The sequence below is a fragment of the Aplidium turbinatum genome, chromosome 11 (assembly GCF_918807975.1).
Source record: "Aplidium turbinatum chromosome 11, kaAplTurb1.1, whole genome shotgun sequence".
Classification (NCBI taxonomy): Eukaryota; Metazoa; Chordata; class Ascidiacea; order Aplousobranchia; family Polyclinidae; genus Aplidium; species Aplidium turbinatum.
Window position 1 is genome coordinate 24,394,771 of NC_137482.1, and position 25,360 is coordinate 24,420,130.

General features: G+C 42.1%; 1 protein-coding gene across 1 annotated transcript in view; it reads right to left on the reverse strand.

The window, feature by feature from the left end:
- Window positions 1-286: 286 nt before the first annotated feature.
- Window positions 287-25,360, reverse strand: part of LOC145779839 (transcription initiation factor TFIID subunit 1-like) — a 30,281-nt gene continuing 5,207 nt past the window's right edge. Inside the window, exons 6-41 of the mRNA XM_082591495.1 lie at window positions 25,121-25,284; window positions 24,719-24,934; window positions 24,324-24,509; window positions 23,888-24,028; window positions 23,320-23,364; window positions 23,011-23,140; window positions 22,752-22,941; window positions 22,600-22,673; window positions 21,876-22,018; window positions 19,720-19,886; window positions 19,231-19,411; window positions 18,914-19,104; window positions 18,535-18,649; window positions 18,229-18,370; window positions 17,705-17,807; window positions 17,203-17,302; window positions 16,864-16,944; window positions 15,486-15,566; window positions 14,979-15,098; window positions 14,148-14,323; window positions 9,121-9,244; window positions 8,831-8,986; window positions 8,349-8,471; window positions 7,911-8,099; window positions 7,350-7,555; window positions 7,112-7,241; window positions 6,421-6,549; window positions 5,254-5,334; window positions 4,669-4,830; window positions 4,237-4,362; window positions 4,032-4,153; window positions 2,491-2,719; window positions 2,077-2,139; window positions 1,858-1,978; window positions 1,014-1,082; window positions 287-576 (exon numbers count right to left, since the gene is read on the reverse strand). Coding sequence (XP_082447621.1) covers window positions 479-576; window positions 1,014-1,082; window positions 1,858-1,978; window positions 2,077-2,139; window positions 2,491-2,719; window positions 4,032-4,153; window positions 4,237-4,362; window positions 4,669-4,830; window positions 5,254-5,334; window positions 6,421-6,549; window positions 7,112-7,241; window positions 7,350-7,555; window positions 7,911-8,099; window positions 8,349-8,471; window positions 8,831-8,986; window positions 9,121-9,244; window positions 14,148-14,323; window positions 14,979-15,098; window positions 15,486-15,566; window positions 16,864-16,944; window positions 17,203-17,302; window positions 17,705-17,807; window positions 18,229-18,370; window positions 18,535-18,649; window positions 18,914-19,104; window positions 19,231-19,411; window positions 19,720-19,886; window positions 21,876-22,018; window positions 22,600-22,673; window positions 22,752-22,941; window positions 23,011-23,140; window positions 23,320-23,364; window positions 23,888-24,028; window positions 24,324-24,509; window positions 24,719-24,934; window positions 25,121-25,284 — 4,874 coding nt within the window. The 3' untranslated portion in view covers window positions 287-478. The remainder of the gene's footprint in view (window positions 577-1,013; window positions 1,083-1,857; window positions 1,979-2,076; window positions 2,140-2,490; window positions 2,720-4,031; window positions 4,154-4,236; window positions 4,363-4,668; window positions 4,831-5,253; window positions 5,335-6,420; window positions 6,550-7,111; window positions 7,242-7,349; window positions 7,556-7,910; window positions 8,100-8,348; window positions 8,472-8,830; window positions 8,987-9,120; window positions 9,245-14,147; window positions 14,324-14,978; window positions 15,099-15,485; window positions 15,567-16,863; window positions 16,945-17,202; window positions 17,303-17,704; window positions 17,808-18,228; window positions 18,371-18,534; window positions 18,650-18,913; window positions 19,105-19,230; window positions 19,412-19,719; window positions 19,887-21,875; window positions 22,019-22,599; window positions 22,674-22,751; window positions 22,942-23,010; window positions 23,141-23,319; window positions 23,365-23,887; window positions 24,029-24,323; window positions 24,510-24,718; window positions 24,935-25,120; window positions 25,285-25,360) is intronic.

Genomic DNA, 25,360 nt, shown 5'->3' on the forward strand with positions numbered 1-25,360 from the left:
CGTGTGTAAAGCACAACATAAGTGCCATGGATAAGCTAAAACAAATTAAAGCAGGTGCACTCAAACAAAAGAGATTATGAGCTGGTACAATCCAATGTAATTTAAAATCTAGAAGACGTAAAATAATGTTACGAGTATTGCGATTGTGAGTAACGTTACGTTTTTGAAAGTAACGAAATCCGCAGCATGTTGGTCGCGTCACTATATCAAACATCACTCCAATCAAAATGTGTCGCTCATTATCGAAAACATCCTTCTTTGTCGCTCCAAACCATCATGACAGAGATTCAATTTCTTCGTGTATTTCACTGACGAAATAAAAAATGGCAGTTTGAGAAACAAAAGCTGACCAGAGTTATGCGGGAAGCAACATTCTCGGTTTGAAGTGCGTAAAGCGTTACGGAGACTGCAGGGTACGATGGGCGTCAGCATCACTCGTACCACAACGATAATGGGACTGCGGGGCAGCCCTGTCCTTTCAGTCCGACGCCCCGTCCGAACTAAGCTCGGGCACAAGATCACGGTTTGACTTCACGTGGCTCAGCGCTTCATCCAAGTATGACGTCACTGAATTATCTGGACAATGAAAGCAATTTATTGAAATGCGGAAGTTGGTATCAGTCACAACCTGTTGCCACAGGAAGGAATTTTAGATCATGGGGATGAGAAACTACATCCCGTTTTGGCTTATCCGAAGCACCACAGAAGGGTTACGTTTTTTTTCTTATTTGCAAAATATGTACTTTTTATGGGTTATAAGAGAGGATTGAAGTTGGTTGGTAATTTAAGGTTTTTTAATGAAAGCAAGTCAGTAGCGATGTAACAAACAGGTGTTTAAATATTCACATTCACTTCAAAAGCTTAAAAACTGAGCATCCTTTAATTACGAAAACATGCTCCACTCCCTCTGATGTTATGCTGAATGCTGATCACGCAAAAGCCAATCCACAGGCCACAGTGCATCGCTCTGTGTAGACACCATTGCTGAAATTGGACAAGCAGTTGGTCCTTACCTGGCTGGTGGGAGCGGTACTTCGGTGACATGGTATTCTCATCACGGTCGCTGGGTTCGCTGTCCGATCCTGGAAAAGAGATGACCATCGTTGAGTCTAAACTCACTCTACAACAATGCATCAACCGGTGAAGCCCCGGCTCTATGAGCGAACAATAAAACCAAGCAACGTTGGTTCAACTTTCGGGGAGTGCAGTTTAATAACGAGGTTCAAGGTGAACTTTCTATTCAGCGGCACCTCGTAAAGACTTGACACTACCAACTGTGGCAGCCAGCCCGTCAGTAGTTCAAAACGACCACGTGCATGATGCTGGCAAATCGCGCTTCAGAAGGTTTTTTAGCACGATTGATTGAATCTTTATCCTCAGACTGGAACAGCTTCTTGCAGAGCTTAGTCCTGACAGTTTCACATACTTGTAGACTGTAGGTGTAGAGGCTTTGAATCACTGACGCAGCTTCGGTCATCGAGATTGACAGAGTGAAGTTTCCGATTGTTGAAGTGTTGTTGCTGGGGAATTATTCCATCGAGTAGATGCCGCTGAATGGAGAGCGGTCCTTCAAGCACACACCCAGAAAGCCGAACCAGCACCGCTTGATCTTGAAGCTTCTTCGTACCAGAAGTCACGCGGTAACCAACTGAGCTATCGGGGAGGACGAACCGAATGCAAATGAAACCAGCAATTGACTACACGTCAGCTTGCTGATGGCATAGCGTCGTGAATCACTGGTTCACTTTCTTTGAAGAACACAAATTTAGACACAACTTACCGACAAATTTGACGACCACGCTTCGAAACAAACTAATTAAGCGAAGTTTGCTCCCTGTTTTAGGACAGAGTACTCACGCCGCGCGAATGGATTGTCGTCGTCGTCATCACTCTCTTCGCCACCGCTCCCTTCACCGTCCGACATCAGAAGATCCTCAAGAAGTCTGCTCTTCCCACCATCATTTGTGTCGTCATAATCCTGAACCATTCATATCATTGGCATTGTTACTTCACAAATGTCCGCATTGCAACAATGCCAACAGCCCGACCACGCCGGGCGACATGGCTGGCACTCACCATGTCCATGGTCCGTCCATCGTCCGTCAACACTTCCACATCAACGTCGGAGTCAGCTGCGGCCTGCATGATAACTTGGATCAACTTGCGCCGGTCAAACATCAACACAGCTCACAGCGACTGACAGCATATCTAGTCGGTTCGCGTGATTCACAACACAACGAGGAATGTGAAGATGGACGTGAATCAGAGAGGCAACAACACGACATCCTCAGGACAATGAGCACATTGTTTAAAATTTATATTATCTGGGGGGGAAGTATCGATAGCGTCAAAAGTGCCCTTCTCGTGTGATGTTTTTATTGAAACGCGATCACTTTTGCATATTCGCTCGTACAGGTCCTTTCAGGTATAGCACCAAGATGTCTCCATGAAATATGATTCCAACCATGGCAAACGTAATTTATGACTCACCCCAGGAGTGGCGGGATCGACGTCATCAAGATCAGCAGCTTCGGCTTCCGCGGCTTTCTTCGCTGCAGCGATATCGTTTTCGAGTTGCGTCAGATGTTCGTCATAGTCGTCGAGAGTCTCGCGACAGACGGCGACGATCTTCCGCGCGGTTTCCGTGAAGGTAGACTCCGCCCCGTTGAACTTGGCGCTGTTGGTCAGCACCAACTCCACGTGTTCCATGAACTGACCCCTGACAAGTAGTCACGTGACAATACGTCAACATACAAACAAGCCAAGTGTTTCAAGACAATGAGTTGTTGCACGTGGCAAGCAATCGGAAAGGAATTAATGCCAACTTTTTCAAACTTTGTGGCGCTCAGGATTTCAGACTCTAGGTAGTACAGTATGTTCAACAGAATCTGTTTAACTTGTTTCATCACACTTCTTGTGCAATAGGCTCTTGCAAAAGTAACAGCCAAAACTTTCATAAATAAATACCACTGCAAACTTTAAATGTTCATCCTTTTTCATGGTAGTGATGAAAAGCTAAACGTAATAATTTCTCACAATTTCTGAGCATGGTGTTTCTAATGGTTCAGCATGGTGTTTCTAATGGTGTAGCATGGTGTTTCTGATGGTTCAGCATGGTGTTTCTAATGGTTCAGCATGGTGTTTCTAATGGTTCAGCACGGTGTTTCTAATGATTCAGCATGGTGTTTCTAATGGTTCAGCACGGTGCTTCTAATGGTTCAGCACGGTGTTTCTAATGGTTCAGCACGGTGTTTCTAATGGTTGTTCAAATAAATGTCGAAATCGTTGTTTCAACATCGAAGCTGCGGAAGTTATCTAAACCACTGAACATATTCCCATGTACAGAACGAATGATGTACAGAACGAATGATGATAATTCCCATGTACAGAACGATGAATATGTAGGGTTTTCCTAATAATTGGCTATATTTTTAGTGTAGACTTTTGGTTATTGAGAGACTCTGAGTCTCTAGATACAAAATGGGTAATTTAGGCTTCTGTCTAAGGTATGATTTCCTACAAAAATTAAACAAGTAAAATGGAATATCAAATATATTTGTTATAAATAAAAATTACAAGTTCGGGAAATTGAGAAATATGTCTAACCAATTTAGTTCATCGACCGGTGTCAGAAGAGCGACATTCTCCAGTCGTGAATTTAACCTTCTCGTTCTGGCTTTTAGTCCGTTCGCTTTGCAAGTCTATTTTTGAGTGTGAGCCTTTTTCAATTCTCCGCTTACTTCATAATATACCGTTAGAGCCTTTTATCAGTAATAGCCTATCATGAGAATTATGAAACGAACCCGGTTACACAATTACATCGCTTCAGAAATACAAATGCGGTGAGCCAAACTCCGTGAGAACATTTAGGTTTTCGCAGCGTTGAAATGCATTTTGCAATTATTCTGATAAGTTTCGGTTAAATGTTAAAATATAAATTTGTTGCTTAAAACATGGTACATGTTACAAATACACCAAACAGCGTTCCGATTGTCAATGTAGTTTAGCCTACACTATAACGACATGCCCACCTGTTTTGATACAAGTGCTTCTGGACGTTCTTTCTGATTGTGCCAAGGTCCATGGGCCGGTCAACGATGTTGTAGTAGTCCGGTACGAACTTCCGGTTGACTGGATTGTGGAACGGCCACGACTGTGAGAAGAAAGTAACAAGAAACCAAGTGTTAGTTGGTATTGGATGGAAAGACAAGGGCGTCAGTACAAACACCACATCACCTCCGGCACGGCCATCATCTTCTGTGTGAGGATGTTGTCGAGGATGAAGCTGAATGCCACCTGGTCGTCATCATCCAGCAGAGGATTGATCGCTTTCTCGAGCCGCATCAGTTTGTCTTCCATCGCCTGACACAAATGTATATCAACCAATTTAAATCTCCTCCTCCCAACGAAGTAGACACCATCTCTCAGATATATCAAGGGAGTTTCGTATGGAACTTTCACAAGTCAAGCTCGTGGTCATTGAACTAGTTTTAAGTGTCGCATCGGTGAACAGTGTTATAATGTAACCACCGGGTAGTGCAGAGCACGTGGACATTATGAAATCATAGCATCAACACTTTGCCTGCTTTTTTGTAAGTTCTTTTATCTATTCTATATTAGTGGTCTGACTGTAGAAACAAAATGATTCCATATGAAGCCCCCACATACCTTGAACCTGCCATCGGTGTGGGTGAGCATCTGTTCGGCGATGGTGGTCAGGGGGCTGTCCGTGCCGTTGTAGAGACGCGAGTTGTGGACTATGAGATCGATGTGCTCACGAAAGTCGGCCCGCGATAGATATGTCTGCTTGCGTATGTTCTCCCGCATTGTCTGCTCATAAAGACAACTATGATCAGTTAATCACATTGGCAATAACAACGGCAGACAGACCGGCTACCAAGGCACCAGATGGTAGAGCTTTCCTGTTATTGGCCCAATACCAATTAATAGCAATGGCAAAATTTATTCCAGATTACATTTTATTCCAGAACAAAAGCTAAGCCTTTCACCTGTTTTCATCTTTCAGAACTTAACATCACCCTTGGCTACTGAAGGTTTTCGACAATAATACAGAGCAGTTGTTGAAGTTCTAAAATCTACCGTAGCTGTTACTAATATTATAATATCCTCCATATCCTTGACTGAAATTTCAAAGCCAAACTTGGAGAATTTAGCCAAACAGCTATGTTTAGGTCAGAACTTGTTACATTCCCAAATCCCACTGTGCGTAACTTATATCGAAGCAAATCCAACCTGCAAATCCATAGGTTTCTCAACGATTTTGTAGTAATCCTTCACCAACCGAGCGTTGACCGGGCATTGGAAGGGTTGGGTCTGTAAAAACAAGACAACATCACGCAGGGACCATCAACAAGCGATTGAAGAGTCTGCAACAACAAGACATCACGCAGGGGCCAACAACAAACTATTGAAGGGTCTGCAACAACAAGACATCACGCAGGAGCCAACAACAAGCGATTGAAGGGTCTGTAACAACAAGACATCACGCAGGGGCCAACAACAAGCGATTGAAGGGTCTGCAACAACAAGACATTACGCAGGGGCCAACAACAAGCGATTGAAGGGTCTGTAACAACAAGACAACATCACGCAGGGACCATCAACAAGCGATTGAAGGGTCTGCAACAACAAGACATCACGCAGGGGCCAACAACAAGCGATTGAAGGGTCTGCAACAACAAGACATCACGCAGGGGCCAACAACAAGCGATTGAAGGGTCTGCAACAACAAGACATCACGCAGGGGCCAACAACAAGCGATTGAAGGGTCTGCAACAACAAGACATCACGCAGGGGCCAACAACAAGCGATTGAAGGATCTGCAACAACAAGACATCACGCAGGTGCCAACAACAAGCAATTGAAGGGTCTGTAACAACAAGACAACATCACGCAGGGACCATCAACGAGCGATTGAAGGGTCTGCAACAACAAGACAACATCACGCAGGGACCATCAACAAGCGATTGAAGGGTCTGCAACAACAAGACATCACGCAGGGGCCAACAACAAGTGATTGAAGGGTCTGTAACAACAAGACATCATGCAGGGGCCAACAACAAGCGATTGAAGGGTCTGTAACAACAAGACATCATGCAGGGGCCAACAACAAGCGATTGAAGGGTCTACAACAACAAGACATCACGCAGGGGCCAACAACAAGCGATTGAAGGGTCTGGAATAACAAGACATTACGCAGGGGCCAACAACAAGCGATTGAAGGGTCTGTTACAAGACATTACGCAGGGGCCAACAACAAGCGATTGAAGGGTCTGTAACAACAAGACATTATGCAGGGGCCAACAACAAGCGATTGAAAGGTCTGTAACAATAAGACAATATCACCCAGGGACCAATGAGTAAATGAATGAAACATGGGAATAAAGTGAAAGACCTTACTTCTGGCAAGTCACGGATGCCGTTTAAGACATTTTCAAGCAGAGTTGACAGTGTGACGACGGGGTCCGCACGGCGGCGCTCCTTCTTCTTTGCGATCCTGGTCAGATAATCGCAATGCGATGTTGACCCCTAGATGGCAATAAACAGTAAAATGCATGAAACAGTTCAGCTTCGTCAACTCAAAACATCAGCAATATCCAGCACATTAGGCTAACAAGACGATACAGATGTGGCCAATTTCAACTATCTGATGCGCTAAGCACCTTCAACTATTCTAACAAATCATTCTATTCGTATGTACTTGCGATCTTGGTTTTTTTATCAGTCATTGACCGCTTTTTTGGCAAAATGTTCGAAAAAACTATATAGTCAATTCGGCCGGGTGTTGCAAGGTTGAGTTTCGCTGATGAACGTTGAAGAAACGTTTGTCTGTTCTAACTTTTCTCAGATAAAACACGACAACGTTTCTCAGTGAAACTTAATGTTGTAGCTAGTCAGGAAGTGCAAATTTTGGTTTGTATCAGCTACTTGAAAGGAAATATTTTCATCAGAAAAAATGACCGAAAAAAATAAAAAATGACTGAATTTTTTCAAGTCATTTCGGACAAATGACTGAAAAGCCTCAGCGAAAAAAAAACAGGATTGCGCGACAGTGATCTCCTTTCACCAGACAGTGCTTAGTAGACCTCACCTGGTGTTTCCGCTTCTTCCGCACAGGAGCGGACGCAGTGGGAGTGACCTGGTAGGTGGGGCCAGGAGCTGGTGTGATGTCTGGCTTCTGGAACTTTAACACCAATGATTTCCTCTTCACTTCCTCAACACTGAAACAGATAACATACTGAAGACAGAAGCAAAATCTGAAAGGAGCAGTAAATCAAAGCAGATTAGCTATCGAAACCTGCAACTACTGCTTGGTATTACATGATTACTTTTTTATCAGATCTTTAGAGAGGGTGATTTTGGTTCCTTCAACTTTAACAAGGTGTTGCGAGTCCTGGAAGATCTTCCTCTCCATATCTTCCTCCTGTTCTTCGGTGAGAGCTACAGGTCGATCAGGGACCGAACGACTGTACATTGGACAATAGCGATTGGTCCTCATGTGGCCGAGTTCCCCACACGCCCCGCACTTCATTTGCTACACAACATATTTCAATATAAATTTATGTCTCGCGATCATGTTGTTGGATTATAGATATCTACCTTTACAAAAAATACACTGTCAATTAAAATAAAACGAAATTGTTTCCACTATAGCAACAAGCAGACTGCCTCCAGCTCTCGCCATACCTTCCCAACACAATGGACAACGATACAAACCAATTAGCATCTCTGCTTTCAAACGGAAAATGAACGAGCTTCGAGAAGACAGTTTAATAAACGTTTGCAAAACATTTTAAAGTTGAAATGATCGATAAGTCTTTCTAAAATGTTGGAAAAACAAACAGAAATTTACTGGAAAATCATGAAACGTTTATCACAGAGTGACTTACGGAGCTCTTCAAGGACTCCGCCTTCATTTCTTTGTTCTTACGATCCTTTTTCTTCTCCTGACTATTTTTCTCTTTCTCGTGGTTCCGTTTGATCCGTCGGAGTTGCTCCTGAATCCGACGCTTCTCTCTCCTCATCTCCTCCCGATGTTGTTCATCCATCAACATGAACTTCCGGATGAAATCTTCATTCTAAGCACATTGATTGTTGGTGCACAGAAAATATCGTAACAACTCACAAGAAATACAAACTTCCACCACAAGCGCATGCCACACACCCACATCATATTGATTGCTGTGCTGTTGGGAATCCGCAACTTGGTCAAGTTCTAAGTTTGCCTTAAATTTGTCATATTTGTTGACCAAATCATTCCTTTGGCGTCTACATAGCCCTAAGCAATAGCTTGTCCTGCGTGAACACAGCAGTACAACGTTCCATACCTTTGAGGACTTAATTTTGACGTAAGCGTCGATAACTTCCGGTTTTCTGACGGTTTCTATTCTCGTGTACTCGCTCCCGTCCTCATGACGGAACTTGCGGTGGATCTTCAAGCAGTGACCAACCTATTACGCAACAATGTAGCTTTGTTAGACAAGAGCATTGCTGGTAACAACTCAGCTCGATACCACCCACACTCTGTAAGATAGGTTAGCAATATAGGTTGACTTTATGGACCAAAGCAACACCAGACCTTCAATCACCAATCGGAAATGCAACTTAAAATTGCTTGTACACTTTTACAGAAACCAAACAAATAGACCATCAACACTCAACTCAACACAACAGTAGTTGGACAATGTTATCGCCCAGCGCCAAAGTCAGTGCGCTACAACTGCCATCCTAAGTATTCCATCAAACCAAACATGACTGGAGCAAGAGTTAAATGATCATTACAGCTCTACAATCTACATGGAAGACCAACCAGGGATGCTGGGAGAGCAGCAACATCATCATCTTTCTTGGAAAACTTTGATGAAAGACTTGTTCCGCTGTTGCTCCTTGATATCCCATCGGAACGATCCTCGCTTATCATCTTTAGGAGTTCTTTTCGTTCTTGCTCTTCTTTTTCAATGGAGATCTAAAACAAGGAAAGGTTGAAAGAGGAACTGGCACGAGCAGCTACTGCCCAAAAGAAGCTGCATCGACAACATGTGAGATTTAAATTAACCATCATCACGTGATTAGAAGGTAGTTCATGTGCACAGGAGTCACCTGCATCGAGGACTTCTTGTTGCTGAGAAGGTTCTCAATGTTTTTACCCATCTCCTCAAAGTCCGAGTCATCGGCTGAGCTGCTATCCTCATCAGTTGAAAGTATTTCATGTGAAGCTAGGACCCTGAACATCCAGGAATCAATCAAGGTGTTACAGCGAAAGTTCATTATTTCAAAATTAATTCGAACATTGCACATAAACCACCGATAAAAATTTTATTATTTAAACAATTGTTTTTATTAATTAAACAATTAAACAAAGTAAAAGATTTCTTTAGTCACTCAGTGTACATCACAAGCTCAGCAATGGAATATATATATTTGTGCAACACTGTGGCTAACATTTGTGTTTCTACAATGTCATATTGCACGCCACACAAACGTAGACTAACGCAGCAGATTAATCGGCACTTTGAAATGTTAAACCAACATAACAAAGCATGGCGGCCTGCATTAACCTCGTTTCAATGACTTGAAAATTCGTTGGTGATCGATTAAACAATCTAACATAAACTTCAAATTGCTAGTGGGCTATCGTTGTTTTGTTAGTTAAGCAGATAACTTTAGATTTCTCGTAAAATACTTCATTTGGTGACACAAGCATGAAAATTGGCACATATGTACCTTAGACCATGTAGATTTCAAAAGTTTAATTAACCAAACGAAAATTCAAAGCGGCGGCCCGTGACGTCAAAATTCAAAATGGCCGCCATTCCGGTCCTGGACTGACGTAGGAAAGTTGTTTTATGAGAGCAATTTAGGTGTTTTTCATCTCTTACTATCTTGAAAATGTTTTTTGTGACATTTTTAGCCAGTGTTTATGATTTCAGATTGTACCTCTCATTAAAAATCTTCACAAAAACGGGGGGGAAAACGTTTTTTAGTGTTTTTAGCGAAAAAAGGGTGGTCATATGTTACTTAAAAAATGATAGCCTCAGCAAAATCCCTCGTTACTGTTCACCCTCAAATTCAGTGAATTTAAAAAGAGACAGAAGTAGGGGTCCAACTCGAAAGTCACCAGAGTAAATTTTTCGAGCAAACAGAGGTGGTATTTGTAATAAAATCTGATTGTTGGTTTGTCAATTATTACAAATAATTATGTTTCGCGGGGGTCAGAAATGAAGTTTTGTGCGTAACTATTGGTTAGCTGCCAAGAGTAACGCACAAAATTTCCTTTCTGACGCTGCCGAAACGACAATGTTAACCTTGACCAATAGCAACGCACAATCACGTATATACATATTGACATATTTTATTTACTTAATAAGATTATCATAACAAAGACTTTATAAAACATAGCTAAACATAAACATAAGTTAAGCACTTAAACTCTTTACAACCCTCACAACACAGCTGAACTAAAAAGTAGACATTGAGAAACGTGAACAAGAGCTTCACGAATCAAGCCAGAAGCCAACACGTCGACTGCGCACAGAGCACGCAAGATCAATTAAACACAATCAATCAGAAGAGAGAATCAACAGTTTTACAACATTTATCAGACTCCCGCGAAACGTAATTTTTTCTCTTTGCTAGACGATGAAATAAAGAGATATGATTCCATGATGGCCAGCCTAGGGAAAACTGCAGTATCCACCAACTGGGAGAAATGCTGTCTCTGTCAAGAAGTGAAGCGTGAAAAATTAAGTAAGCCAAGAGATGTTGCCAGGAGAGGAGAAAGCGGTTATTCCATGCTTGCTAGAAATATCCCAAAACTTAATGAACTGAAGCAGCTTCCTTTTCCAATGAATATCAAGAGACTTGATGATGGTTCTGGTATAGAAAATACGCTGAAGAATCACTCTGCGAAATACCACGTGACTAAGTGTTACTGTTTATTCAGCAATGACAAAGTTGATAGAGCGGAGAAATCAATTAACAACAACAAACGCAAAGCCAGTAAGTAATGCACATACACTTCAGTCAAATTTAAAGTCAATGCCTGAACTACTCTGTATTAAGAATATTATTTACGAATTATAATATTAGTTTCTGCTATTAAATATATATATACCGTACGGTACGGAAACTATTACATTTGAATAATTGATTTATGGTACAAAATGTGAATAAGGCTTAAAGAAGGTACGGAATCATGACTGTTTCTCATAGAGTAGCCTTGAAAAAGGCTTTTCATCAGCAACCAGTCATGCAAGGAATTATTAATCAACATTGCTGGTCGTGACAAAATTGGTCTTTGGTATATATTTGGTATGGGCCGTTTACATTATAACTAAGTCTACTTGCTTGTATTTTCGTGAAATTAAAGAAAAAAAATTTTCAGGTGATGATGCAGTAGTCCGAAGCAAACGAGTGTCTATGAATTTTAAAGACAATGTTTGCTTCATCTGCGAACAACAGGATGACAGAGAAAACCTACGACAAGTGCAAGTCATGAACACCTGTGTAAAACTGAGAAAGGAAACCGAAAAAATTAATGACATTAAGCTTATGGTAAAACTTGCCGGTCCTGATGCAATAGCCCAAGAGCTGAAATACCACTTGAACTGCAGATCACAGTTAAAGAATAAAGCGAGAGCAGTAGCAGCAGCACAACTGCGAAAATGGTGATCATGGCAATACATTAATTGCTTATCCAATGGCATTTTCAGAACTTGTGACATACCTATGTTAAAACAAGTTGAACAATGAGAGTGTTGCCACACATAAATTAGCTGATCTTGAGAAACTGGACAGAGCTAGACTTTTGCAGCTTGGTATTGTTCAACCCACCATCAATGTGACCAAACTTAAAAGAAAACATTCTTCATCATCTGCCAGGAATGAAGGCATTCAAGAAGCATTTGAAAAAGATGTTGGGATGCTTTATCCAATGCAAATGAGTATGATGAAGCGATGGTTCTTGCAAAAGCAGCTAAGATATTGCGTAGATCAACGTTAGACTGTCAGGGTGACTGCAGCCTTTTTTCAAAGCTCTTTATTTCATGCCAGATCCGACAAGTTGATCTGCCTGAATTTTTTAGCCATGAAAACCAACGATTCCCAGCAGCTTTAAGTTCAGGAGGTGATCTTTACCAAACACAGAAAGCAGATTTAATGGGTTGCCTAGAGAATGTGGTACCTGCACAGTGCACAACCTGCTTTACTGGACGATGTAGACATGATGGTGATAGATGGAGCACGTTTAGTACACTCTACTACACTAAAACATCATACGTTTGGTGAATATGCCCAGAAGGACTTCGTGGAGAAAATTAAGCCATAGGCCAGAAAGCACAAACGAACGGATGTTGTGTTTGACACTTACAAGGACGGAAGCATCAAATCTCATGCTCGTATAAAGAGGGATAATGGTAGCAGGCGGAGAGTTACTCGAGATGGGAGAGTCCCAAAGAACTGGCCAAACTTTTTCCAAAATACAGACAATAAAAAAGAACTTTATCCATTCTTAGCTGATTCCATCCAAGAATTCATGCCACCGGATGATATCGTTTACGCTTCCAAGAATGAAAAAGCTGTTACTAATAATGACAATTCCGCTTTAGTCAATTTGAGCTCAAACCAAGAAGCCGATACCAAAATGTTCGTTCATCTTCATCATGGTCTCAAGTATGAAACTATACAAAAAGCAGCCATCCTGGCTAATGACATTGATGTGGTCGTTACTGGAATTGGCTTGTTTGAAAACTTGAGCAAGGATGGACTTCACGAACTCTGGATATCTTTCGGGAGAGGAAACAAAAGAAGATGGATTCCTATTCATCAGATATTTTCTGTCCTGGGTCCACAGAAATGCAAAGGGCTGTTGTTCTTTCATGCCTTTAGTGGCTGTGACTCTTGTTCAGGCATGAAAGGAAAGGGGAAGAAGTGGTTCTTTGCAACGTGGTCAGTGTATCCAGATGTGACGCCAACATTTCAGAAGCTCAGTCAGTGTCCAGAGGAAATAAATGCAGAAGATTTTGCGATTCTTCAAAAATTTACGGTATATCTTTATGATAAAAGTAGCACTGATGATAAGGTAGACACTGCAAGAATGACTTTGTTTACACTTAAAAATAAACAATATAATAATATTCCACCAACAGAAGATGCGCTGAAATTGCATGCACTTCGGGCAGCATATCAGGCCGGACACATTTGGGGACGAGCTCTTGAAAGGAGTCCAGAATTGCCATCTCCAAGTAACTGGAGGTGGAAATCTGGAGATGGGGGAACATGGGACATTATGTGGATAAGAAAAGACCCCGTAGCCGAAGCATGTAAAGAACTAAGACGATGCAATTGTAAAAAAGAATGCAAAAGCTCTAAATGTAAAAATGCAAATTTACCATGCACTTCACTATGTTCCTGTCCTTGTGACCATGAATAGATATTATTTACATGTGAATCATTGTAATGAACATGATTTACGTACTCAGTAGTAATAACTGATAACAGAAATGTTGACTGTACATGAATTGTCTTTTTAAGAAAGTATTTTAAATCTGTTTGGGCGGAAGTATCAAAGTTTAGACTATTCTGCACACCTGACTGTCAAATTTGTGAAACCCTTTCTCTGTCCATAGTATGTTACACACTTGTTTTTGTTGAATACCATCTTAAATCATTCATACTGTCTTAAAAGTAACTTTTTCAAGGTAGTAAGAAGTGAGACACATCTACATTGCTTTCATAAAGCAACTTTCCTACGTCAGTCCAGGACCTGCATGGCGGCCATTTTGAATTTTGACGTCACGGGCCGCCATTTTGAATTTTCGTTTGGTTAATTAAACTTTTGAAATCTACATAGTCCAAAGTACGTGTGCCAATTTTCATGCTTGTGTCACCAACTGAAGTATTTTCAGGGTTATCTACCTCACTATGTAGTTAGCTTTGTTAAGAGTACTTTGCTATTTTTTTTACACTTCATGTGGATTATTCTACTTCCAGCGGTAAAACATCCGTCTATCAATCTTGTTGTCTCATTTGGTCCAAGTGTCACTTTTATTGTTCTGTAAATTCAAACTTCCCGGTGAAAAGTTATGCAACAGCACAGTCTCATTCAGATTAGTCTCACGCATGCTTACTTGGTCTGGAGGTCGAATATACGTTGGCACTCCTCCTTGTACCGTTCCTGGTGTTCCGCGACAGAGAATCTGGTACCCCGGGCAAACTTGCTCATTCCCCCCTCCCCAGCGCGGGCCTGTTCGGTAGACATCGTTCGCACAACGTCAATCACCTCCCAACGAGACAACTTACGAATCTGTCAAGTACAGGATGATATAGAATAGATCATGAAGAATGCTGATTATGGAACACCTGGCATAATGGTAGGGAATGCTTTCATATCCAGGGGTGGCAACACCTGGCATAATGGTGGGGAATGCCTTCATATCCAGGGGTGGCAACACCTGGCATTATGGTGGGGAATGCCTTCATATCCAGGGGTAGCAACACCTGGCATGCTGGTGGGGAATGCTTTCATATCCAGGGGTGGCAACACCTGGCATAATGGTGGGGAATGCCTTCATATCCAGGGGTGGCAACACCTGGCATTATGGTGGGGAATGCTTTCATATCCAGGGGTAGCAACACCTGGCATGCTGGTGGGGAATGCTTTCATATCCAGGGGTGGCAACACCTGGCATGATGGTGGGAAATGCTGTCATACCCAGGGGTGGCAACACTTGGCATGATGGTGGGGAATGCTTTCATATTCAGGGGTAGCTACAAAAGACAACATGTTCAGAGGTGGAAATCACTCTTAAGTACCAAAAACATAAACTTTGCATTGACATCATGTCCTATACATATCGCTGCACACTGGCAGGACATTGAGACTAAGGGGGAACGTTAACTAAAGTAGATACGTCATTGAAATGTTTTGTCACTCACAAAACAAAAAACTAACAAAATACCTCTTCATCCGGGACACCGAACTTCTTAAGGAGTTGCTTGGCGTTAGAGAGCGAAAGCCGGCGGAGATCAGCGTCTGTCCCAGTGACAAGCTTCTTTGGGGGCGCAGGGGCTGATTCCGTCTGCAAGGTGGTGGCATTGCAATTAAAGATAATCATAAAATGTAGAAAGATTTTCAACCTCAAATATGGCTTTCCTCTCAGTTGTTTAGTAAAAACTGCTTTTCGGCTGAATAAGACACAGAAAGAAACAAAATTTATAATGGGAAAATGCTTTTTATAATACTTGTAGATTATCATGTATGACTTTTTCATGGAATTTCGTTGAGTCGGACAAGTTAAAACCACACTGTAAACTTGCGCTATTACAAAATTACATTGTTTGGTTTCATAGGCTTGGCGGGCAGCTACCGCTGAGGAACTTTCACCCAAGATGCACCCACAATGAGATCCACCCTACGGACAATTGGTCACTTATCAATACGAGATGACAACAAAGCTAAGGCATACCTTCGGTTGTTGAGGTTTCATCGGGACTTTGATGTAAGAGAATCCTTCACCGCACCCTGTGGGATCAGCTGGTCCGGTCACCTGCAAAACGTGCGTCCGCCATTATCAACGATCGTCCACCAATTCAAAGGCTTCACAAGTTAACAGTGAGCTGTGATGGTAGAGAGAGAGAGAGAGAGAGAGAGAGATATTGTTTATTTGCCTTTCTAATACGACTCGATATAAAGAAACACAATTACATACAAATCAAAATATGGCAATAGAAAGGTCTGGCAGCACCGAACAACCTTGCGGTTAACCAGTCAAGGTGCTGCCTGTCATCAGTCATCTTACATTGCAGCATCAGACATTATAACTGTATCAATAAAATATAATGATGGATGGAACAGTAGCTTCGAAATCGAATTGTATATATAAGGTTTTGTAGAATATTGAATCAAGACCAGCTGGGAAAACATGAGCATATAATGAATCATATCGTTTAAGAACACAAATACGACGTTACATGAGATAAAATAATTTAACTGAACGATTTTAACGATTTAATAAGAACTTAACAAGGTAATTTTATAAAGTTTTTTAAACAAAGCTAGGTGTTTGCTTTTAATACATTCATCCAATTCACTCCACAATTTAGTACCCCGATGTGTCAGAAGATTGTGTGCCACGGATTTGTTTATTTGTGGAAGAAAATACTTCATTTTATTTAGTTGTCGAGTGTTGTGCGAGTGAATATTATCAAGTTTTATAAAACGATCTTGCAATACAGGCGGTAGATTATAATTGGAAACTTTATGCATAAATTTTGCAATTTCGAGTTTGTAAATATCTTCACGTTGTAAAATATTCAAAGATTTGTATAAGCTAGTGACGTGACTGAATTTTGTACTTCTAGTGATTGCGCGAATAATATTATTGTGTCTTACGTCAACTTCCTTGATTAGTGTTTTACCTGCAGTACCCCATATAGTAATACCGTATTGAACACGACTATACACTAGACTATAATATAACATAAGCAATGTTTCCTCTAACACATAGAGGTAGCCTGTTATGTGCACAGCACAGTGTTGCTCTCTAACCGCTTTGCAGTCATAATTCACCCCACGTAACTCCTAATCACCTAATTGACGATCATGCAAAATACTCATGCTCTTGAGATTAAAAGATGCTTCGAGGTAGATTGTCGAATACTTTTCTATTACATTTGTTTCATTTTACAAAACGAGATTTATGTTTCAATAAAAATATAAAGTGCGCACCGTGCATTGCGCAGAACACGCATACATCAAGCCGTCAGACGCATGATACAAAGGCATATCGAGACCTCGGCATTCTCTGATAAACCGCTTTCCTGTCACACACTGCCACCAGTTACCTGCAGAAGACACTTTCCTTTCATGGCTGAGATAAATGCTCTTGTTACGTTCCATGGTGCGTTGAGGACTTCCTCGTCAACCTGCAGCAAACGACACTTTGAAGGCACACACAGATCTTACCTTGCCAAAACAGGTTCAACATTAACTATGGATATCTACAAACGACAAATCCATACTGATATGATCACCACAGGGTCTCGACTTGTTATATCAACTTGATTTTGATAAAAGCATGTTAGGTTGAACACGAATGATTCCAGGCCAATTTATAGATTTCTTTGCCATCGTGAACCATATCTGGTCAGGCTTTATTTAATGAAGACCGTTGCCATGGTGACCTTGAGCTGGTGTTCCTCCTCGTTGTCCTCCTCTGGTTGGTAGAGCATCGTCTTCTCTCCGTATCCCGCATCCTTTAGTCTCTGTTCCGCTGCTGCCATGCTGCAAGAGGAAAATTGACAACATCAACAAGATATTGTAAAAACAAGCAACAACTCTTCTAGTCATGCGCAGTTCAATAACGTAATTTAAAGACAGTTCTCCGTTTCAGCGGCACCTAACAGTCCCATATCAACTGGATACTTCACCCTGTCAATCTTGGAGCGGCAAGCGTCAGTGGTTCAAACCCTCTACATTGCAGGTTGTGTAGGTTCAGCTATGATGTAGGTTGAGCTAGGTTGAGCTGAGCAGCGATGTAGTCGTAGCACTATGTGTGCGAAACTGCTAGAATTAAGCTTCAGAAGAAACTTGCTTAATCTAAACATAAAAGATTTCCCAAACAACATAAATTCTTGATTTGCTAAAAACAATATAGCCCTCCTCATGAACAGCCATGTGACTGACCTGTAGAAGGAGCATGTTTGCTCAGGTGACACCATCGCCCGCATCTCTTCATCGGTGGGGAGTCGAAAATCCTTCTTGATGACCCACCAATTGCTGTCCTGACCTGTGAGGTTCATTTATTGTGAAACCACTCTTGTCGATCAGTTTAACACTTACCAACCGCGCCAACAACCGGAATCATGGTTCACAGGACCAGCTCAGGGAGATGACACAACAGGGATAATTGCCAACACAACAACAAATTGACCCAATTAACCCGTGCAAGGTTGTCATCTGCGCTACTGTCGACCAATCGGAATATTTATGATGCTCGCGTCAGCCATTGGCGCATTATGCAAAACACATATCTGATATTTTGTTGCAAAATAAAGCAACAACCGGTCCAGTGGTAGTTTGTTCACTAATCCACATGAACATTCGAATATCTATTTTGTATTTGAATAAAAACCTTCTGATGATCTCAATTAAGGTGAAACTGGCTGTGAAGATTAAGGAAACTAGCAACTATATTTGATATGACCTACCTGTCCTGTGGAAGTCTGCGCATAGTTTGAGTCGTTTCCTGATGCTGCTCTCGGAGTGATTCGGGAAGGCTCTTCGAATCTCTTCCATCCGGATTTTCTTTGGGTTGTCACGACTCCTTGCAAACATTCGATAAATGAAAACCTGCAAAAGAAGTCTCCTGTAAGCGCTGTAGCAGATTGTGCTCATTGTGCCAACAGACAGTACAGCCGCATGTTTTAAAGCTTCTTTCAGACCTTTCAATCGTCACACAGACGTTGTCAGCACTCGGCTACAGAAACATACCGAAGCATGTTGCTCGAACCGACCTGCAGGAAATCGCGCACATGATTGGTTGATTTCTTGGAGTTGGGTCCAGGAACCTCCAGCAGAGGGCATAATTGGCCTACCGTGAAAATGTAAGGAACATGTCGGATGAAGTAACTGGAATAAATAGGCTAGTGATAGGATCATCAATATACGATCTGCAATCATAATCAGAACAAAGATAAACAAGTTTCTTTATGAACAATCAACAAGTGAAAACAGTCAAGAACTTTTCTTATGCTTCCTTGCTGCAAGCCGTCGCCCTCCCCATTTATTATTTAATTCTATTTCTCCGCATCAATCGGTGACTTCATCGTCCAATTTCCTTCAAGTTGCCGATTCAACAAAACACAAGCAAGCAACTAAGCACCGGGTACGAACTTGTGTCTGGTCCTGATGATGAGGAAGTCGGTCGATGAGGAACGATGCTCGTAGACAGGGGCCCGGTACATGTTGCATTCGAACGCCTGCAGGGACTGTCCCGGGGCTAAGGTACCCAGGAAAGGGGAGGAGTGGGAATAGACGGTCTCACCGTAGCGGTACCGTGTCGAATCAGAATCCTTGTCTGGTTTCTAGAACAATCATTGTTGGGGTGTTTAAAAAGATATCGAGCTCGTTCACTGTTATCAGGCACAACCTGGCACCAAAAATGTAGATCACATCAATGAAGTTGAAACGCAACTTTCAAATCGTCTCACCCGTTTGTGGTAGTTCTTAATTTTAATCGCCATGCCAACTTGTGACAGCAGTGGAGGGCATTCCTCGCTGTACTCCCCCAAAATAAGGTGGCCATCCAAAGCAGAAAGATCTTCAAGCTTGCGCATGAAGAAAACTTCTCCTCCACCAGAGGCCGTCCTCTCTTGTTCGCGTAGTTTAGCTCTGCACAGCAACACATCACCTGTCACTCAGTGCTCCGAACAACATGTCAGCCACACTTCTGTACAAACTAGTAGATCGTAGTGAATCACTTCATAAAATACGAACGCATGCAACGTTACGACTGTAACCAAGGCGTGGAGTCAAGTGGAAAAGTATTTGGCGTTTTAGTGTAGGATATGTACCCATTTATTTGATTTAAGGTCTCTTGCTCCCCGTATGGCGAGGGTTGGACGGCAATTTGGTTAATTCCACACCCTTAATAGTAACACTTTCAGTCGTACATTGAGTGCACAGACAGTGGTGCTTACTTCTTTTTCAAGTGCTTCATGACGCAATGTACAACATGTGCGCCGGGCTTGGCGAGACCGCCATGTTGGTACCGCTTGCAGACGGGCCGGTGGAAGATCTGGAGCCGGGAGGGGCTCATGAACGTGGGGAACAACATGTGGTGGAGCTCCATGGCTGGAATCGAGTGCTGTGGAAGTTGGAATTGACAATGAAAATGACATGCGACATGCTACAGCATTTATTTTTATGTTGAGACTACAAAGAATAAACTCGAAGTGTAATATTCTTAGCTCTCGCATTCACCGAAATTGGCACAAAATTGTAGCAATTTACGTAAGAAAACTGCTCAAAGTAAACTTTTCGCTTTCCAGTCGTAATGCCAATGCCCGGTGGTTTAGTGCTGCTTACTTAGCTACAAGCATAGGCGCCGAGTTTTCAAAATAGCTGGGCGGGCGAACACATACTGTCACGTCATAAAGGTTATTTTGTGCGTTTTTCAAAAGGGCGATTTTGCTAGGTTGTTGGGCTAGCCCAGTTTTACATTTAAGTCTATGTCTCCTCTAACACGATTTGGAAACAAGTAATAAATATAATTGGTACGCAACAACGTCTGGTCCTGGTAATTCAGTTCCGCATATTTTTTGTGATTGATATGTGCGGGTTGCGGGACGAAAACTGCAATACTGTACTGATGATAATGTTCGCCCTTCGTTTCCGAAGATAGCCAATGAGACTGAGATCAAGTTTCAGTCTTTGGCCTGAGCCGCCTGTGTGTGGGATCATGGCTACAGCTTGGGTGTATCCGCACCATCTGGTTCGCCGTTCCTCCATCGCCACAGGGCTTCTTGATCCAGGATCATGACTTGCGCGTGATTTTGTTTAAAGTGAGGAAGGGCTGCGCGGGACTCCAACCTCACTCTCTTGTCTCAGGTTTCAGGGTCCAATGGCAAGACATGGTCAAGACGATTGGGTGAAGCATGAGATGCAGCAGGATGACCATAACGTCTACGTGTCACGTCATGCTCTTGGGCACGTCCTGCAACTGTGATACTGGATGGTGCCTTCCTGTCCGTTGAGCTATGTCCAGTGATGAGCTTCTTCCGCACAGTCTGCCACACATCCAGGTTTGAATAAGGTGACAATACTGTACTAGTTCCATAATTAATTACATTACTATTGTTAATACAACACGATAACACACACAATACATCGGTGAGTTCAGACGATAAGTCGCTCCTAGCGGGCGCACAGATAACAAGATGCAACGCAGAAGCGATTTCACGGCAATTCAGCTCCCGAAAAGCCATCTAGCGATAAACTGCGCTATTGAATCGAGCTTACATTGAATCTACAATTAAAATTAGAACAGTTGTATAACGAAGGAGCCGAATTTCAACTAATGACAACCAACGGTTTCATCCGGCCAAACCAACAGGTGTGCACAGTTTAATATCATTGACGTAACAGACGCAACTGTGATGATTGAGACGACACAATAGAGCATTTTGGCAGCAGAGTTAATTGATAACGTCGTTTGAGAGAAAATTACTCCTTTGAAGAACAATGCAACAGTTTTTACACCGATTTAACATCTGGCGATGTTAAAACGATGTAAAAGCAGTGGAAATTGCGGTCAAACTTTTGCCGCAAATGAAGTTCCTCGCGGGTTTGCGCAATTTACTTGATTTATAGCACTGGGCAACGAGTGGAGACAAACGGCGCGGCCGGACACTTTTGCTCGTTTAACAGCGAATCAACGTTTAACGTTGCATGAATGTAACAATGGCAATAATTGACGAAAACTAATCGCTTAATTAGTAGGGCCTATCATATGGCGACAAAACCCTGCGAATAAGGTAAGTAGGCTAGTATCAGAAGTTGGCAGATGGTTACAGAAATTTTGGGAACCTTAAAGTTGCATTAAATTTTTTTTTTAAATTCCTAAAATGTCCGGCGGGCGCGGCCCGCTCGCTTGCCCGGGACTCGGCGCCGGTGGCTACAAGGTACTTGTAAATTATTAATCCTTGGCCCTCGATCATCAGACACGTCTGACTTTCTGTCAGTTCCAACTGACACAAAATAGAAAATCTCAGTACTGCCTACTGTCGAGGTATCAAATGGTAACCGAAAACAAAGTGACTAATCCCGTGGTAACGATAGGGCTTCTACCGGTTACCTGTAGCATCGTACTCATCAGCCCAATAGCAAGCGCCCCAGTCATCGACTTCCGGGGATCGTAAAAGCGATCGTTTGACAGGTTCCACAAATCCTTCTTTGACAACGACCCCGCGTCTTCGTCATCCTTCTCGGCGTCTTTGCCTGAATACAATCACAAGTTTGTTCCTCCCAACCACTACACAACAATAACAACAAGCCGCTCCTATGAGATACAAACTGATCGATGTTCAACAGGTTCGTTGCACCATCCACTTTAGGAAGCAAAAAATGTAAACACACTTTGGTTAAAATATGGTTTTCCAATACAACTACTGTATCCCTCTTCTGAGTTGATTTGATGTTTCCGTAGAGCGCTTCACCATAACAACACTCGATTTGTTTCGATACCAGCGATACGACATCACAGTGTGGTAAGGGAATTAACTAATTATCGATAAAGATTTTCTGCATATTTACTTTAGCGTTCACCTTAAAAGTTTTATCATTAACTGTCTGAAGATATGATTCTTTAGTATTTCTTTTAAAATACTTCTCTTATAGGCTTGAAAAGGGCTGTATGACAAGCCAAAAGCGATAGCTTATTGTTTTTTGTTTTTATAATGTTAATAGTATTGTTGTTGCTGAGTTATGTCAGCTTATGGTTTAAAAAAGTTACCTCTCTACCCAAATTGTATGAAAGCGATTACTTAGAAAAACAGTTAGAAGATGCAGTTGCACAATACCAGATTTCCCAAGTAGCAGCTTTGATTTCTTCAAACTCTCTTTCTTCGAGTCTTTGTAGTGAAGATCATTTCCACTACGATATAAGAAAATAAATTGAAGCTTCGAGTTTGACAATTGACGTCACAAGCGGCTCTATGACGCGGGGGCTCACCAAGGCTTTGGTTCATCCGGGAGACTTAGGATGATGTTGTCATCGTTTGGATCAAATCGGAACGCCGTCGGTTCTGGGATGCTTTCCATGTTCTGGTCATCCCATATGATGTCCTTCTCCCACTGACCGTATATCAGCTCATAGTTGTCGATAGGAAAGATAGAGTCCGCAGTATCGCCGTTCTTTTCAACTAGACAAGTCAACCACAATAATTAATAACTTTCGCTATCCAGCACAGACACTCGGAAGGAAGACCCACCTTCTTTCACCATCCCGGTTGGTTTCTCCAGTGTAAGCGCCATCGCTCCCCTCATACCAGCACCACTGTGCGGGAGGGCAGTGCGTTGGGTACTGGTGGGGACCCAACCGGCCTGAGCAGCACGATCCACCTGATGGGGGGCACAGCATTAACTACTTCCATACAAAACAAGCCAACGGAGGGTTTGTAATTCTGTATGCACAGGTCACATGATGTAAGCGTGCTAAAACACAATCAAGATATATCAAAGATAGGACAATGGCAGCAACACTAACTTGACCCGGTGAACATCAGTCGACCGAAACTTACCCGCAACTTGAACTTTTCCTCGGAATCTTGAGCCATTTGTATGCTCTGTCAAAACATGTCATGCTTAAAATTTCGTGGCAAATGAACAAAACAATGTTCACAAGTCAAGTTGAGGCACTAGCGAGGCACAAGCTACATCCCACTCGGGTAATTTGAGCATTGGAGCGAATATTCGGTTTGTTGTTTTGGTAAGTACTGGCGGTAAAGTGTGACTGGCCCTTCAAAATCACTTCTTTTGTTTCAATTGCATTTACTTTACCTTGTACTCATGGCACTACAGAAAATAAATTTAATCTTACTGTAATCACACAGCTGAAGCACTTTGTAAGCAACGGACGTTTAAAGACCCTAAATTTGCTATGCAACTTGAACACTTTTAAAGGTTTGCAATAAAAGTTTAGAATCATCCAAACAAACAAGGAAGATCATCACAATGAAGATTAACAATCCTCAATCGAAACTCTTTTATTTTGTATAGCTAGTGATTCCAAAGTTTAGTTCGAAAGCACCAGAGCTGTTCATGGCAGTCAAATGATCTCGTGCAGACGAGAGAGTCCCATCTACGTACCTTTCCAACTTTATGCCTGATATCATCAGCATTCCAAATGATGTCCCCCTCCCATCGCATCTGTGACACCATGTAGAAGTGATCCGGGGAGGGGAAGGAATCGTTGTCTCGGATCACTGTGTTCCCATTAAACACGTTTGCCTGGACGATGATTACAATCAGATTAGACACGCCGCGGGTATGTGTTTGTTATAAATCGTTTGGTTTGTTGTTAAAGTTGGAGTTTGTCTAATTCTCTGATTAAACAACAAGCCTGTCAGTAAAGAGCGCGCCACCCAATGTTCAATGGCGCCGTATGACACTAACGTATCACATGTTGCACATATTATCCCTCAGAAATATCATCAAGCTAAAGTACAACATATCAAAAATCTTGTCATATTACCGCCTGCAATAATTATCTCATTCACTCGTCGAACTATGACAACAAACCTACCCCAGGCTCTTTAAGCTTGAACCCGTAGTCAAAACCTTCTCCTGTTTCTGGTATACCGAGCATGTCATACCAGAGAGCGGCAGGTCCATATCGCCATGCAGGTATGTCGTACTTTGCCACATCGCTGCTCGTATTGTTGGACTGGGCCGTCACTTTCTTTGGCTTTATCGGCTTCAACATCATCAGCTAGTCAATGATACAATCATTAGCAAAGACCTTTGACAGGACCATGGCAACATATAGGTAAGTTATTGTACAGGTGACAAGCCTGGGGCAATTAGCAGACACATGTGAAAGCATGGAACAGAAAAAAAAAATCAAAAATAAAACAGACCCAGACCAACATCAAGCTCTTTGTGCTTTTTGTTTAAAGATTTACATCAGCAGAGGTTCACCTCGTCGTCTGTGAGGCATTCCTCATTTGAAGGGATGGGAACAGAAGGAAGTTTCCATGGCGATGGGCATTTCGCCACCACAGGAGAATCTGCAACAGTTGCTTGTGTGGTCGAGTCAGGTGCTTTTCGCTTTTTTCTACGACGGCGACAGTTCCGCCAGATATTTGGAAGAGAAGAGGTCTTCTTCCCACCGAATAGACGCAAGAAACGAAGTACCTTCACATGCATGGATAGAAAATGCTATTGTTTTAAAGCACTAAACTTCTTTCAACGATATTATAAATTTCACATAAAAGATTTACATACATGAATACTGAATAGTAAAATACAGTACAATAATTCATTCACAAGAAAAAGCAGCTTATAGCATATAGCACACAAAGATAGTGATATTTCCGGCACCTTGTGTGGACGAAATTCGGGAAATAATTCGCAAATGTCAGCCTTGCCAATTTTCTCTTCAACTGCCATTAGGTGGCGGTTGAATATTCGATCCTCTTCGGTCTGTTGTTGCCTCTGAAGCATCTTCTCTTTTCGTCGTTTCTTCCTCTCCATCTTTGACAGCCCTGAATTCGAAAAGCTTTCAGTTACCACAAATTACTTCAACTACTTTGCGATAAGAGGTAGCCTATTGCAGCACAA